The 17,123-nt window shown below is 41.7% G+C and overlaps 2 protein-coding genes across 3 annotated transcripts; both read right to left on the minus strand.

The window, feature by feature from the left end:
- Positions 1-23: 23 nt before the first annotated feature.
- On the minus strand, positions 24-12,754 carry anks3 (ankyrin repeat and sterile alpha motif domain containing 3). Of its 2 annotated transcripts, none has more exons than XM_072680166.1 (16): positions 12,649-12,754; positions 12,055-12,246; positions 9,605-9,803; positions 9,341-9,462; positions 9,125-9,206; positions 8,901-9,018; positions 8,662-8,799; positions 6,072-6,197; positions 5,234-5,346; positions 5,007-5,153; positions 4,734-4,858; positions 4,505-4,646; positions 3,922-4,153; positions 2,953-3,012; positions 2,710-2,804; positions 24-1,440 (listed from the first exon to the last, which is right to left on the minus strand). In XM_072680166.1, exons 2-15 carry the CDS (start codon positions 12,228-12,230, stop codon positions 2,719-2,721), a joined length of 1,866 nt encoding a protein of 621 aa, XP_072536267.1. In that variant the 5' UTR covers positions 12,231-12,246; positions 12,649-12,754; the 3' UTR covers positions 24-1,440; positions 2,710-2,718. The 2 variants fall into 2 exon arrangements, with proteins under 2 accessions (XP_072536267.1, XP_072536266.1); XM_072680165.1 differs by having other exon boundaries at positions 24-1,443.
- Positions 12,755-13,160: 406 nt separating this feature from the next.
- Positions 13,161-16,199, minus strand: c5h8orf33 (chromosome 5 C8orf33 homolog). Its single transcript, XM_072680170.1, has 6 exons — positions 15,974-16,199; positions 15,379-15,450; positions 14,861-15,282; positions 14,678-14,768; positions 14,431-14,577; positions 13,161-13,621 (listed from the first exon to the last, which is right to left on the minus strand). Exons 2-6 carry the CDS (start codon positions 15,401-15,403, stop codon positions 13,407-13,409), a joined length of 900 nt encoding a protein of 299 aa, XP_072536271.1. The 5' UTR covers positions 15,404-15,450; positions 15,974-16,199; the 3' UTR covers positions 13,161-13,406.
- Positions 16,200-17,123: the final 924 nt, after the last annotated feature.

The following is a 17,123-nucleotide window of genomic DNA, read 5'->3' on the forward strand; positions in this document are numbered from 1 at the left end:
GAAATACCAGAATAAAAAATAAATAAACATCAGACATGTACATCTTTATTATTGAGAACATTTGGTGAACTGGTTTTGGTGTATTTGTATTTGGCCAATCTGCTGGTTACATTTCCGCATTTGTGTCTACTGGTGCGCTACAGATGATCACTGCCCACACAGGCTCTACCTCTGAACATTTCCACTGCTTAACATCCAGGCCAAGCTGAGGAGAGCAAAGCCAAACCTGGTCCCCTGCTGGCCACACCCAAACAGTGCAGATGTGTGAGCTTGCTACAGGACTACAATCAGAACTTGAATGTAGAAAAAGTAAAGCAAGATGATTTCAATGGTCTTGTGAGGAGACTGGATCCCTGAATTTGCTTAGCAACAACTCACAAACACACTTACCATTTACAGTTGTACTATACGGGTGTACAGTTACAGGCTGTAGCCCATCTGTTGTCATGCACAATTCATAAGACACCCTTTACCCCGTTCATCGTCAGGTTCTGGGCAGGAGCGCTGTTCTATTAGATTATTATTAGACATCATTTGGGTGGTGGGTCATCCACAACCCAGCAGTGACGCTGAAACAGCAGTGTGTGTGATGCTGCTATGAGCTAATCAAGCAAAGTGTTGTTCCTGGGGTCCAAGAGCAGCTCTGCAATCTCTCGCTAGTGAAGAGCTACAGCAGTGGTTCCCAACCCTTGCTCAACATATATGATCCCTCTAATCAACTAATTAACAACACAAACTTAGCTGCTTAAACTGATGAGCTCCAGTCTGTAATTGCACACCAGTAAGGTGGAGCTACAAGGCAGGTGTTCCTACTAAAAGGTGACTATTTAATGTATGATTAGGAAATTGCTAAACAAGCCACAGTGTCCAGAACCAGATGACTCTGGGTAGCAGCGTCAGCACGGACACCACATTCCTGTTTGCGTATTCCAGGATCATATATATATGCAACATTTCAAATTCCAAGCCGTTTTCACAAGACCGACAAAGCTGATTCTCAGAGCTTTAACTGGTTGTGCAGCATTGCATAGTTCTGGAAAGTGTATGTGTGCATATAATGCGGACCACTTGCCTTCTTTTGCCAGTGTGAACATAAGGAATGAGGAATTTTATCAACAATTACTGCAATCTCTGGCTCCCCTTGTCTGAGATCGGATTGTTGTGTATTGGTTGGGTCTGCAATCCTGAAATGCACTCAGTCCCATGTGTTTAGAGCACAGGTTTTGAAGAGGTTTCAGTCCTCCACCTGCTTGTCGCTTTCTGCTTACTCCAGCCTTTTCTCTCTCTCTCTCTCCTTCTGTTTATCCAACACTGCATTCTGCTCTTCTGCCCCCCATCTTTTAGTCCCGGTCTATGTTCCTCTGGCCAGCTCAGGCAGGTCTCTGCGTACTTGTGTTCAGGGTGTTGCGATCACCCTCCGTCCATGAAACTCTGAAGCAGCTGCTGTGGGAAATGAAGTGGAATAAAATGAAATGACTGTATGAGTTCATAACTTCTCCGGGGGGAGACGTTGTTCAGCATGAGGCACACGCATAAAATAAAATATAAAATATAAGTTTGCTGTTCCTGTGAATAGTTAAGTGTGTATAAGAAGTACTGATCTCCAAAAGATGTTATCAGCTACAGCTTTGTCACAACCATTATTAGTAAAAGTCCAGGTGATGCAAATTTCAGAGCTTTATGAATACTTTATAAATGACCTTGTCCCAACAATCAACAGCTGCCGAGCACTCTGACAATTAAAATAACTGATGACCACAAAGCAGGAGAAGGCTATAAGATTACAAAACGTTGTCAGATGGCCTTTTCCTCAGTTCATAATGTAATTACCAAATGGCAGTTAACAAAACCAGCTGAGCTCAGGTTGGTCCAGAAGACCACGAGAACATTCAGAGAGAACTGCTTGAAAGGCAAATCAGAACCCTTGTGGGACTGCAAATACCCTTTAGGAAGACTTAGCAGACTTGCTAATGGTGCACCGTTCTACTGTGCAGCGACACCAGCACAAATATGATCTTCATGGAACAGTCATAGGAGGAAGACCTTTCCTGTGTCCACAGCACAAATTTCAGCACCAGCATCTTCAAAGTTTAAACAAGATTGATGAATTGATGAACTGATGGTCCGCAATTAGCAAAGATAAGTCAAGGCTGCAGAATTGCATGAAATAAGCCTCTCCAACTCTCTCCAAGTACAGGGAGGATCGATCATGCTTTGGGGCTGTGTTGCAGCCAGTGGGGCAGGGAACATTACACTGGTAGAATAGATTCAATGAGATACCAGCAAATTCTGGAAACAAACATCACACCATCTCAAGATGTAAAGAGGATGGCTTCTGCAGCTGGATAATAATCCTAAACACATCTCAACATCCACAACAGACTAAGCTGAAGCCTCTTAGCTACAAAACTTGTTTACAAGTTATGATACTTGCCAAAGGGGTTACTACGTACTGACCGTTCAGGGTGCCCAAACTTTTGTTGTGTTAAGAATTTCATCTTAAGCTTTAAAAGATAAAGTTAGATAAAACATAGCTTTAAGATTAGAGATCAGTCCATCTTTTACTTACTTAGCTATTCATGGGAACTGAAATTTGTGTGTTGTGTTTATTGGTTTGGGCTTTTTGCACCTGTACCGTTTGCTGAAGGTGTGCGAACTTTGCGCGTGGGTGCTGGGTTTCATGTGCATATTTGTTTGTGTGAGACTTACATGCAGGTGCTAGGATTCCTCCTGCCAGCTGCTGGAGCTCTTCTCTGGGGTGACAAGGTGCTGTAGACTCTGGCATAAGACTTTCAGGCCATCCGCTGAACACACAGGCAGAGCAGAAGTAGCTCAGCAGAGATAACTTTTTTCCTTTCTTAAGATAAGAACTAATCAACTAATAAGGTGTACTAACTCTGAAGCGCTGGCAGCTGATGCATATGATTTGAATACTTGGAATACTTTCTTTACCTAGTTTCTTCTCACAACACTCCATGTTAGAGAGCATCTCCGAGCATGCGGCACCATCATCTGCAGGGGAAGACCAAGAAAAAGCAGGTAACATTAAGGAGGTCTATGACCGAGCTTCACCATGATAGGTTCTTATAAGGGATGTCCAGCCCTGTTCCTGGAGGGCCTATTTCCAGCACGGTTTGATGATTTCGCTGTGCTAAAGCCCTACAGGACCGGAAATGGGTACCCCTGCGCTACTCTGTCCACGTCTGACCTGAATTACACTTGGCTTGTCTACTGGTTTACCAAAATAGAAAAGAAGTGTGTTTGTGTCCTGATTTAGATAATACAGCACAAACTTTTGACACATTTTATATTGCGAAATTGAGAAAGACTTCAAAGGGGCTTTTTTTCGTCAGCTTTTTTTTTTTGGAACCAAAAATAGGTCAGACTTCATTCAGAGGAAAAGCACTCTACAAATAAATCTATTAATATGACTTTTCCACATGAATACAATAATAATATGGTATAAAACCACAGGTCACTTCATTAGAAATCACTACTTTGCAGCTGTAGCATTTGTGTTAGTCATCTTCTAGCCTCTCATCAATGGTCAGCTTCTGTGCCTCTCTTGGCTGTGTATTTTTGGATGATGGACTCACTCGCAACCTAGCAGTGACACTGACGTGTAAAAGAAACTCCATCAACACCATTATGCCTAATACACTTATATCAGCATCACACACACACTACCCTACCACTACCACGCCAGTCTCACTGCTGTGCTGAGAAGAGTCAACCAACCAAATGCCAACAGCAGTCCTGTGGTCAGACCGATGATGAAAGGGGGCGAGTGTGACTGCCAAATCATACATAACAACAAACGAGCTGTAGTCTGTAATTGTCTGTAACAGTCTGCTCAATAAAGCATATGAAGTGGATGGTGGGTGTGTGTATATGCACTATACAATTATCCAGCATACAGACCTTTAGCCTTCATCCCAGCATCATTGTGGATATGCTGTGAAAACTGTGAGCGTGTGTTTTGGAGTGTGTGTAGCGTGGCAATCAGAGCTTGGATTTGCTGAACACTCTCACGCAGTTCTGCCTGCACACTCCTCCAAGCCATCTTCTCCTCCATCAGACATCCCTCCATCACAGTGCGCAGCTCCTTTTCCTGGGAGACCTGGCCTTGTAGGGACTCCACCTCGACACAGCGCTACACACACACACACACACACACACACACACACACACACACACACACACACACACACACACACACACACACACACACAGTAAATAAGCTGCCATTCATTAACTCTGGTAGATCAAATCGAGACAGTCTTTAGTTTTCTCAATAGCTGCTTGGTGGTCTTGCCAATATGGTGTTTTAACTCAGAGGAATCCTCTAAACGCCACTTGTTGTGAGACTGATCTAAATATTAATGAATTTCTAATGCACAGAAATTAGTCCTTATGGACCCAAATAGCACTTGCAGCCTTGCTTTCTGGAGCTGAAGGGCAGTTAGTGCTATTTTAGGGAGTTACACTGTAATTAAAGTGCTACCTTATGAAGCTGAATGGCCATCTCCTGCATCTCAGCCTCCAGTTTGTCAGCATACACCTGCTCTAATGCGTCACTGGGCGGTCGGGCATTACTATGCCACCGCGCTATTGCTGAAGTCATCTTCCTCTTGGGACCAAACAGGCTAAGGAGATATCAGACAGATAAAAATGTGTGTGTGTGAGAAGGGGGGGGAGAAAGGTCAACTGTGATGAGACATGGTGCAACTTACGTGATGCCTACTTCTTTGAGGTCATTCTCGGTCAGTGTCAGGAAGATTCGCAAGTCAATATCTTGCTCCTCCAGCAAGGGAAGATACTTGCTAAAGCCTATCTGCTCTAGAAACTCTGGCAGGTCCTGCAATCAGCGCACATGCGCACACACACACACACACAAGTATTTTTCCATCTGTTGAAAAATTAGTTTTCTTCAACTGTTGAAGGAACTGTCGCTCTTCAAGAACACAGTATTTAAGCGAGGAGTTGTCACACACTAGTGCAAATACCTTTGGGCCCGTGTAGGGGGGCAGTATCCCACAATTCCCTGTTCGGCTGGGTGGAGCAGAGTCGCTGTTGCTATGACGAGTTTTACCCTTAGAGTGATGGAGTTTGTTGGCTCGTCGGGGGCAGCTCCTTTTGGCCTGGTCCGAGTCCTGAGAAAAAAGGAGCATTAGCCTGTATTGGCTTATTTAGTTTATGTGACTAGGGTTTGGTGGACTGTTGCTGCAGTTACCTCATTGCTCTCCAGCGATCCCTCCCTGCTGAGGCCGAGGAGGCGTGGCAAACCTTCACTGCTGCTGCTGCTGCTCCGTATTGTGGCCATATCATTATCAAAGAACAGCTCATCTACACACACAAACACACACTTGTTACTGAATTTATGGAAGTATGGCCAGTTTAGTGGTTGCAAACACTGCCCAGCCAACTTTATAAGTATAAAAAAGCTAGAACCTATTGCCCTGACTCTGCATACTGCCCTATCCCACCTGGACAAGAAGAACATTTATGTGAGGATGCTGTTTGTGGACTACAGGTTAGCATTTAACACAATCATTCCCCCAAGGCTAAATATCAAGCTCTGGGAATCTGCGTCTGAAAAACGCTCTGTGCAGCTGGATCCTGAACATCCAGACAGACCGACTGCAGGTGGTAAGGAGGGGCAGGATTTATACCCCTTTGGCAATAGGCATGGTGCCAATAGAGTCTCAAAAACAACAAAAACAAGCATTTGTTTAATGTTCTTTGAGTACTAACAATATCTAGGATATACTCAAAAAGGTGTACTGTGTATTACAATAACAATACAATATTGTCCAGTCTAGGCAACAGTGTTGCTCTTTTCACTTGAAAATGTTTAGCTTTCCACCACTGTAAGTAGTATCAAATGATGTGACGTGACTGTCTGTATGCCACAAACCCCATGCTTTTATGCACACATGCACAGGAATTAATCATAGCTTAATTATCTAATCGTAGGTCGACAGAGAAAGTTGTTCAACATTTTCATGAGATGGTTTAATAGAGTTGCAAAGTAGCCAAAAACCTATTTAACCACTAAGAGAGAGATAAACCTCGACTGCTGTTGCTTTGTCCGTCCAGTTCATTGATGGGGGAAGTGACATCACGATTGCAGATGCCTTCGTTCTGGTCGCCCACATCACGGAAAGTCACGTATCCAGGCGGAGACAACGGAAAGTCTACGAAATCAAAACAGACCAAAACTATCCAACATCACACCCAGAAGGTAGGTTTATGTTTGCAGTTTATGACGGTATGACAACCAACACTCCACAGCAGCGAAGTTAAGCTTGGGACACCAAGATTATAGAACACCTGTTTACCCTTTCGTCATTATTTTACTTCAGCTTGGTCATTTCTATAAAAACACTGAATGGAACGTGCAATGGGTATTTGGCAATGTTCTGATCAAGGATAATAGATGGACTCCACATGATTACACTCTCTGAATGATGAATGATGGTTATCCAGGTAACAGCCTTTCATGCAGTCCTTTATGGATAAAATGTGGACAACAAAAAGAAAGTCATAACTGTCATAACTAAAGAACAACTCAAGCCAGTTTGCTCTGCTTTGCATGTAGTTACCGATTAGTTATCATTAGGATATAATAAAAGGTGGTGTTTAGTGTTGGTAAACGCAAGCAAATGGATCCTTAACCTACAGCCTGACTAGTTTCAGCATTAAACAACTCTCTCTGTTAACCTAGGCTTAGATACTCAAGCTATGAATAACACTGTTGATGGTTAGGTCAAGCAGCCAATCATGAAACATGAAGAGGAATCTGTTGTCTTTGGTCTTCGCAGTAGTTTTTGTTTACTGTCCCTACACAAGAGTAATAGCCCAGAGGTCCAGAACTTCCAGGAGGAGGTTAGATGTGTAACACCTGGTGACTTATCCTGTGAAATTGATCCACCATCACAAGACATGTTGCATCAAACAAAGCTTAAAGTTAGCTGGCTATGCAAGAAATCTTGCATCATGTGGACAGGCCCAAGATCGAGCCTCACATCTCACTCAAAACCAAGATAACCAAACCAAAGCTACACTATATGTCCAAATAAATGTGGACTCCCCTTCTAATGAATGCATTCAGCTACTTAGTTGAGTACTTTAAGTCACACTCTGTGCTCAAACAGATGTACAAATGCACACATACACACACACACTCCTGTTTAGAAGTACTGCCTGTTTAGAATAGGACTCCCTGGAGCAGATAAACATGAACCTATTGACACCATGCCTAATGCCCTGTGTGGGCTGGAGGGAGCACTGAGCTGTGGAGCAGTGGGACTGTGTTCTCTGGAATGATGGCGATCCAATCAATACTTCAAGGATGAGCTGGAGAGTTGGGGATGAGGTGGGGTGGTGATCATCCAGCATGCTGACTTCACTAACATTCTTGTCACTAAAAAACAAGCCTTGATTATGGAAGACCAGCACATGACACACAGAGCATGTGGCAGGGCGTCAAAGCCATCACCAACTACAAGTCACCTACACCTGCTGGTGAGCACAAAACAATATGAAGGAGAGGAAGAAGAAGGACACCTCCTCTAAATTACCAGGTACTGCTGTGCAAGAACATCACAGTCGTCCCTACATGCTTCAAGACCATCTTTATCCCTGTGCCAAAAAAGTCCCCAGCATACGTTTTCGCACTTACACCCATCATCATGAAGTGCTTTGAGAGGCTTGTCATGAGGCACATCAAAAACCAGCTCCTCCACTCACTGGACCTACTACAGTTTGACCCAACGTCCCAAGCGTTCTACTGACAATGCCATCTCCACCACACTCCACCAGCCTCTCTTCCCACCTGGACAATAAGACACCTATGTCAGAATGCTGTCCATTGACTTCAGTTCAGCATTTAACAACACCATCCCTCAGCATCTGATTGAAAAACTAAGCCTGCTGTGTCTGAACGCTTCCCTCTTCAACTAGGTGCAGGGCTGTGTGTTCAGTCCACTGCTCTTCACTCTGCTGACTCATAACTGTGCTGCAAACTACAGCTCAAACTTTGCTGATGACACAACCGTGGTGGGCCTCAACAGCAAGAATGACCGAAGTCAGCATACAGAGAAGAGGTGCAGCGGCTAATGGACTGGTGCAGAACCAACAATCTGTCTCTGTTTGTGGAAAAAACTAAGGAGATGGTTGTTGACTTCAGGAGAGTTTGAGGGGACTCCCCTCCGTCATGGACATTTACACCATGCGCTGTATCCGCAAAGCCATCAGCATTGTGGACGACTCCAAACACACGCCTCACACAGACTATTCTCGCTGCTGCTGTCTGGCAGAAGGTAGCGAAGCACCTGAGTCATTACTGCCAGACTCTACAATAGCTTTTACCCCCAAGACGTCAGACGTCTCAGCACAGAAGAACTGAGCTAAGACCCCCTCATGCATGCTCACACACGCCTACTTAAGATGAAGACTGACTGCAAGAAGATGGATGGATGGATGGATGGATGGATTTAATCAGACAGGTCAAGTTAGTAGGAATCCTAAAAATCCACTATTCATGTGGTCACCAGTAGTCAGAACCTACCGGACAGCTCTTAAAAAATGTAATAAGATAAATGAAGGGTTGTGATGATACTGTCCAGCTGCGCTGTGTGTGTATGTGTAGATACATACCCTGCTTGGCACCCACTCGAAAACGGGCTATGGCCTGGGGTCCATCATGTATGCTGGGCCCCCTGGTTCTGCTGCGGGTCGATCTGGGTCTGGGAGCTGCGCTGTCCTCCTCTGATGAGCTCAGCTCCTCATACACACCTGCGCACCAGAGAGAGACAGAGACAGTTACCTCCTCAAATATGTTTCACCATGTGTGTCTGTGTTTGTGTGTGTACTTGGGGGCACCATGAGTGTCTGACCTTGCTTCGCTCTCATACAGTGCATGTCTATGAGACTTGCTATCTTGGTGTGGCCATACATCATAGCTAACACTCTCGCCGTCTCACCCTTAAAATTTCTCTCTTCAACTTTTGCACCCTGCAAAGCACACACACACACACATTTTCATGATACTACACATGAACAGAGCATTTTAACCTGAAAGTTATTGCTAACACCCAATTAGTCACAGATACACACTCACATGATCAAGCAAATACTGGACAATGATCTCATGGCCTGACGCTGCAGCCTCCATTAATGGAGTGAATCCCAACACTGGCTCCCTAAAAAAAAGGTCAAAAGATCATATATATATATATATATATATATATGTGTGTGTGTGTGTGTGTGTGTTTACAACTGACAACTGTTGTGTGTGATGGCAGTTATACATGTGGAAGCATGAGTATGATCTTACTTGACGTTAGAATTTGCATTGTTGTCCAGGAGAAATTTGACCATCTGTTGATGTCCAGTGCTTGTGCTGTGCAGAAGAGCCGTCCAGCCTCGCCCATCTTTACGTTCAAGCTCTGCCCCTTGCTTTTTACAGCCAATTAGATGACAAAATTTACAATTACCATTTTTTTTTGTATAAAGTCACTGTATCAATTTATATATTGTGATATTAAGTAATACGCTAACTATAAGTATCAATGAATCAACTAATCAAAATCATTTGTACCTGAAGGAGGAAGTAAGCGATGCTCTCGTTGCCGCAGCTAGCGGCTAGCATTAATGGTGTTAGTCCTTTAGCAGTGCTAGCATTAACACTAACGCCAGACTCCAGGAGCAGGTTAGCGATGTTGTCATGACCGATGTACGCTGCATACATCAGTGGAGTCCATCCTCCAAGGTTCTTCCCATCCACATCCACATCTCCTCTGGAGAGGAACACATAAACACACACATTACAAATACAGGTCATCCTACACTGTGTACACTGTGCTTGTACATTTTCAGTTAGCAGCAAACAACCTCTAATACTTTTAAGCAGAAACACCCGCTTCAACCTGTGTTAAGATGTTACATTCATGGATTTTTAATACCAATTTCAATATCACGACAAAAAATAAAACCAATAAACTGCATATATGTTTTAAAATACTTTTTTATGTTTTGTTTGCTTGCAAGGACTTCAAAAACTGATCCTATCTTGTTGGAAATTGCTCATTTAGAGTGTTTTTTGGCTAAAAAGGCAATAGTTCGAGTTATTTGAACTGATTAGATATTTATATTAAGGGTATTTATAATATATTTTAATAAAACCATTGTTATTATTTCTTTTATTATGTTATATTAGTGTTATCTGGGTTCATTATATGGCAGATCTGCCCCGTCCCCTCTCTCAGCGGAAGCTGGGCGTCGGGCAGTTCAGCTTTTTTCACTAAAAACGACAAAAATGGCAAAACAGGGGATTTAAACCTGTAATATACCTTCTAAAACGCTTCATTGGGCAAACACGTTTTGGTAGCTTCAGTACCATAATAAACAAGTACCGTCACTGACGTATTGGTTCTTGTGACATACCCATACCTTAATCATACAATATCAAAAAAGATTTACTGATATACAGAAATATTATCTATTTCAGTATATCAGTATATCAGTCACTTGACCTGAGCAACCCTGTGTGACTCAGGAGTGGGTGACTTGAGTGATTTCCAATTCCAGGTTGAGTTTCATGCTGATCGGTCTGCCTCATTCTCTCCCTCCCTCTTTTATATACATACAAATCTATACAAGCCTACACAATCAAAGTGGTAAAGAGAGTAAACGCACTGGTTCATAAGGCAATAAATAGAAAGAGGCACTGATTGCAGATTGGGGAGCAAATCTTAATACTAAACAAAATACCAATATACAAACTTTAGTAAGAGTTGGACCTTACGAGTGCATTTCATATAGCAGGGATTAAATCCTAATCTCAATACCGACTAGTTCAGTAATTTCTATTCTTATAACAGAGATTTAATCACAATCTCAATACTGACTACTGACCAGCTCAGTAATTACCATTTTTATATTAAATCACAATCTCAATACTGACTACTGACCAGCTCAGTAATTACCATTTTTATATTAAATCACAATCTCAATACTGACTACTGACCAGCTCAGTAATTACCATTCTTATATTAAATCACAATCTCAATACTGACTACTGACCAGCTCAGTAATTACCATTCTTATATTAAATCACAATCTCAATACTGACTACTGACCAGCTCAGTAATTACCATTCTTATATTAAATCACAATCTCATTACTGACTACTGACCAGCTCAGTAATTACCATTCTTATATTAAATCACAATCTCAATACTGACTACTGACCAGCTCAGTAATTACCATTCTTATATTAAATCACAATCTCAATACTGACTACTGACCAGCTCAGTAATTACCATTCATACTAGGGATGCTCCGATCCGATATTAGGATGGGATATTAATTCCAATATTAACAAAATTAGCTGGATCGGGTATCGGATAAATAGGCCAATCCATGGAACCGATCCTTTCACTTTAATTTGTTGGTGTGAGACTGAACTATAATCAATGCAAATAAAATCAATGACAAATTGCAAAGAAATTTAGTATATTTAGTATTTAGTAAATTTATATCTGTGTTAATTTGTTACATTATATAAAGTAATGTTTAACTCAATCCTGATGCCTTAAGTCTCTCCCACATAATGAGGTGTACGGTTTATTAATTCAGCAATGGTATCGGACTGGTATCCGGTATCGACCGATGAGCAAAGTTTATGTAACATATCAGAACTGAAAAAGTTGGATCGGTGCATCCCTAATTCATCCAGCAGAGATTTAATCACAATCCCAATACTGACTACTGACCAGCAAAGGAGCAAAGTCAAATCTCTGAAATCACAGTTATTGTGAGTGGGGAGCAAATGAATATTTATATGTTTTATGCTGAGTACTGATCGATTCAGTACTGACCCAACATATTTAGCTAGTAATCAATGATGACCATCTCGATACTGACCCTTGATCAGTTCAGTACTGACCTACTCAATGTTCAATACGACCTGAAAACTAGGTAATAACCAGCTGAGGCACATTAAAGCTTGACCTTCATAAAGCTGGAAAACGTTTAACCCCAATGTACCTCCGAATACACTCCACTACCACGTCGTACTGTCCGATGGAGCAGGCGGTGTGGAGGTCTAGCGGCACTCCTAGCTCCTCCGGGCGGATCAGGGCGCTCCCGCTGTGGGCAAACCATACGGACAGGCTTGCCCCCAGCTGCTCCGACTCGCTGGCTTCATCACTCAGTTCCGACATCCTCCAATAGACAAGCCTGAGAAAACACAAGAGCTTTTTACTAAAAAGGGTCAGGAAAGCCCGCTGCGTCGCGAGATCTGTGCCACAGTCCCGCTGGAGAGCAGTAACAGTTTTGAGGACATTTAAAACCTGAACTTCCAGCAATAGCCACCCCCAGTCTCGCCGAAAAGCTCCGCTAGTGCTATCAGATCTCTTTAACCCTTGTTTAACAGCTCTGAATTATTATTTCACTGCTTTATTATTATTAATATTATTATTATTATTCAGATGTACGAAGTCAGTGACTACAGATTCAAAGTTTTTAAGGCGAACTCGGGAATGTGGGCGAGTTATCTTATAGCTGCGGACAAAACCGTTTTACTCGAACGTGTCTACGTTGAGTAAATGTCAAAAGAAAAGGCAAACAATCCGTACTTACTACAACCAGCAGCTGAGGTTTGTGTGTTTCTCTAGAAAAACAACTCCATCGATTTTTAGTAGTTAACGGCACGGAGACAAATTCGTTTCGCACACAAGTTCTCATCTGTTCGGGCTAGCCTTTTCCAGACTCTGGGGATTTGTAGTCTTTTTCAAACTGCCCTTGTGTGGATTGGTAGCGCCTCTTGTGCCGTAAGAAACTACATATCCCATGAGCGACTACTAAACTAGCCGCCGTTACGTAGGTCATAAACTGTGCTGCTAATCTTATTTTATTTTAATATAAATTATATCCTTATGTTGCGCAGGTTTAAACACACCAGATACATAATCATCTTTAGTATTTTTTTTTAATACATCGCATTGTTTAAAGCTCGGCGATACTGTGTTTCCATGGCAACACCACCCCCGACACCCCCCCTCCAAAAAAAAACAAAAAAAACTCGACCATGTTTTATTTAGCTAGTTTAGCTATTTAACTAGCTAGTTTAATCCAAATCCACAGATCCACATTATTATTATACTTTACACGCCTAAAATAATAATAAAAAAATACTAACACTGAAATATTACAGTAATAAGCAGGAATCACAAAATCAAACTTTTTTTTTTTTCATCTTTATTCACTAAAGTCAAAAGTCTTATCCATGATCAACATGCACTGTATTTGGGTCAGTTTGCAACACAATTCAGGTGTAAAGTGTAGTTTTTCCCCAACGGAAACCAGCTACAGTGCCACTGCAGCTCATCTGCAGTCAATCACACGTCAAAGTTGAAACGAAACTCCTCTTGGGAGGGTCTGAAAACAAACTGCTCCAAGTGTCCATCGGCCTGCTCGGCAGCATGTGAAAGTCCATGTGTGTCCTGGGGTTTGTCTGTGCTGGGTGTCGTGTGTGTCTTTGTCTCGGCACGGCGGTGGAACACTGGTCTGCGGGAAGGTTCTGACACAGCAGTGACCCTTGCTGAGGTCATTGCTATTGAAACAGGGATGACCGGTTAGTTGTCTTTATATTTCACAAAGAAAGAAAGACCATAAAATGTTTATTTACCAATCTACAGAAGTTACATTATGCATAAGTTTGGGCACCGCTGGTCACATCACCTATTTTGTTAAGTGAAATAAGTAAACAAACTTTTCTACACATTTTAGACAACATTCCTATTTATTTTGTGAATTGAATACATTTGTGCCATTACGTATGCACACACCACATTTAATGCAGAGTATGTGAATAGCAAATATGCTGTAGAATGGACAGAAGTGTGTCAATAAGCTTCTGCATATGACTGTATAGCACCCCCTGCCAGATGCACTGCTTTCAGTTTCAGAACACTGAAACATGGTAAATTGTGAAAATAAAGGACTAGGATTAGCAAATACTGTTATATTTATTAGCAAATAAATGAAATCAAATGGATTCAGCAAAGAGTAAAGCCTTAAAGTAATTAGAGAGGACATTGGTACAGGATGGAATATATCAGGGAGGACAAAATACTATAACTATGATCTAATCCTGTAACTAGCCTGTAATATCACTGTGCGAGAGTGTACTGTGATGTTCTTAGTAGTGTGTTTCTTCCTGTGGGGTATTGGAGTGTTTGGGCAGCTTCAGGGTGATAGCCTACTTTTAGATGCTGAAGTGCTTGAGATAAAAACAGTTCAGTAGATCAGTAGATCATATATTGTGTGGCACTCAAGATGATCAGTATCAGAAAATAAAAAGGACCATCAATGGCTTGAGTAAATCCATCCTATGGTGCTAATGGTAAAACTGAATCTCACCAGACTGTATAAGTTTGAACTGTCTGTTCTTCTCCTCTTCCATCTTTTTCCTGTAATCTCCAGACACTGCCCTCATCACCTGCCTTTTTTTCACCACAGGAGCTTTTGAGCTTCGTAGGGTCTTCAGAGCATGACTGGCTTCCTCTCCTTATAAATACACAAACACACACACACAGTTACACAGGACGTTTGGTAGCTTGTGTTTTGTATGTATGTCTGTCTATGTGACTTAATGTGTGTTACTCACTTTGCCTGGCAGATGATTTTTGAGTTTTCAGACCCAGCTCCAGCTGCTCGATGCACCAGTCCAGTTCTCTATTAAGCTGCTCCTCTGAAGGCTTACACACATACACACACACAATATGTGCACTGAAAGGCCATACACAGTCTTCAATCTAACAATAAGGTCAATGCTGATGTGTTTACTAACCATTGCAACGATCTCCTGTTTGGGAGCTTCTTCTGCTATTTTACTCATTTTTTTCTGCTGCTTGTCCACCACAACCTCCCCTCCTCCTCCTCCTCCTCCTCCTCCTTTCTTCTTCTGCTTCTTCTTGACTTTACTTCTTGAAAAGTCTGCATTTACCTCTGCACTTAGTTTAGGTTCTGCCATCTCTGTTTTGTCTGTCTGCATGGCTTCAATTTCTGGCCCACCACTCTGCACTGTTCCTACAGGGATCTGGAAGTTGAAAGCAAACGCACCACCTGCGTCTGAACTCTCTGCCCGCCAGGGATCTACCAGACTGTGGGTGGGGCAAGATGAGACTCCAGGGAGGAAGTTAAAGGCGAAGGAGTTATCGCTGCGCTTCCAGTGAAAGTCTGCCTGGGTTGAGCTGCTGCCACCCTGCAGCTCTGTTACAAACACAGACACAAAGAAATGTAATTGTGAGATAATCAGATCGCACAGGCAAAGCTAAGAATGGTGTTTAGTAGCCAAGGACCCTTTACCTTTTCCAGTTACACCCTCTTCCATAGCAGAAGTGACCCCAAAAGTAATTATTATCCAACTAAAATCAATGTCTGGGAGAGAAGAGAAGAGGAGGCCAAGTCTGGGGGGGCGGGGGATTCGCCAAGTTCAACAACGACTAACTGAACTTACCTACCTACCTAAACTGTACACCCTGCTTGACGAGCTGCTTGTTGTGGAGTAGTATTTTTGATTGCATCTAACCAGACAGCCTATCTCTGCAAGCTTTTCAGGCCCTCAACAAAGAGAGCTTGTAGGTCCCCTTACACATACAGGTATCTCATATCTGTACATACTGGATTTCTGTTATTTCTATTCTTGTCCTTTTGATTTTATATTTTAAACATTTGATCTTTTTGTGACCAAACATTCATCCAAGCATTTTATGAGTATGAGTCTGAGAGGTTTGGTCAGTAGAATCCCCGATATTTATTTTGCTTCTATGCATTAAAATCCTTTTAGGTCACGGCTCACAATCCTGGCCCTGGAGAACCACCTCATTCATTACATAACTACTGAAATTTAAGACGCGAACTCGGTTCAGGACTAGCGAGTGAACTGGTACTCAGCACATACCTCACATTCAGCTTTAAGAGAGGATTATCTGTGTCGATTTCGATCGTAAGTGCCACGCTTCTATATCAGGTATAACCCGAACTCTGATAAATACAGCAACTTACTAACAAACTAACTTCAATAAATAAAGGAAAGATCTCAGTCTAATATAAACAACTACCTACTGCCCTCATGCCTGCGTTAATGCGCAGCCATTAGGAGTCCGTCTGAGAAATGCTGCCGCGTCCTGTGGTTCCTACTCTTACAGTGACACAAATAAAAAAAGAAAAATAAAGCAAATAAGAAGAACTGATAACAGATTTACATTTTTAAATATTTAATTCAAATGTGTTAAAGCACATGTATGGAAAATTAAAAGCTGTCCATGTAATGAACTGAAACAATATACGTCTCATCCTGAATTCCTGAGTCTTGATTACAGTTTGAATTACAGAAAACCATCATAAAATAAATATAACAACATAATAAACATAACAAACTTCTGGATACGATCTGTGATCCAGTGGCACATTGTACTGGGATTCAGACGCATTAAGCACAGGTTAATTTCATAATTATGAATTCATTCTAATTATGAAACAACCAGTGCAATATTGTAAATAAGAGTGTGTATTATGTGTGTATATGTATAGTATAAGTTAATGTGTAAATATTCAGTATTTATCTTCTGTAAATATGTGTTCTTTTTTTGTACTACTGTGAGGGATGATGCTTTCAGGTTTTTCACTCACCTTTACACCTGTGTAATGTGACGGGATGTTAAACGTGATTTGATTTGTTTTTAAAATCACATTAGTGAACCAACGTGACAAAAAGTCACAAACAGCCTGCAAAAGAAACATGTACAGATAAATGTATATAATTACAATAAGACTAATCCAATCTTGAAGCACTGGAAGAATGAGTTTAATCTTTGGAGTAAGTCTAGGAAATACCGTAGAGATTAAAAAAAAAAAAAAAAAAGCTTTAAATGGCTTTTATTGTGAAAGATATTTAAACTAATATGAAGTTTCCATTGGTTTTATTATTGTTTATTGATTTATGACTCGCCCATCCTGAGGCCAAACACTCTCTGGTGTGTCAGACGGGACACTGTTTCTTCCGAAACGAGGAGATGAAGCAGTAGAAGTATTTAGGTGTTTTTCTGGTG

This window comes from Salminus brasiliensis, chromosome 5, assembly GCF_030463535.1.
Source record: "Salminus brasiliensis chromosome 5, fSalBra1.hap2, whole genome shotgun sequence".
In the NCBI taxonomy this organism is placed as follows: Eukaryota; Metazoa; Chordata; class Actinopteri; order Characiformes; family Bryconidae; genus Salminus; species Salminus brasiliensis.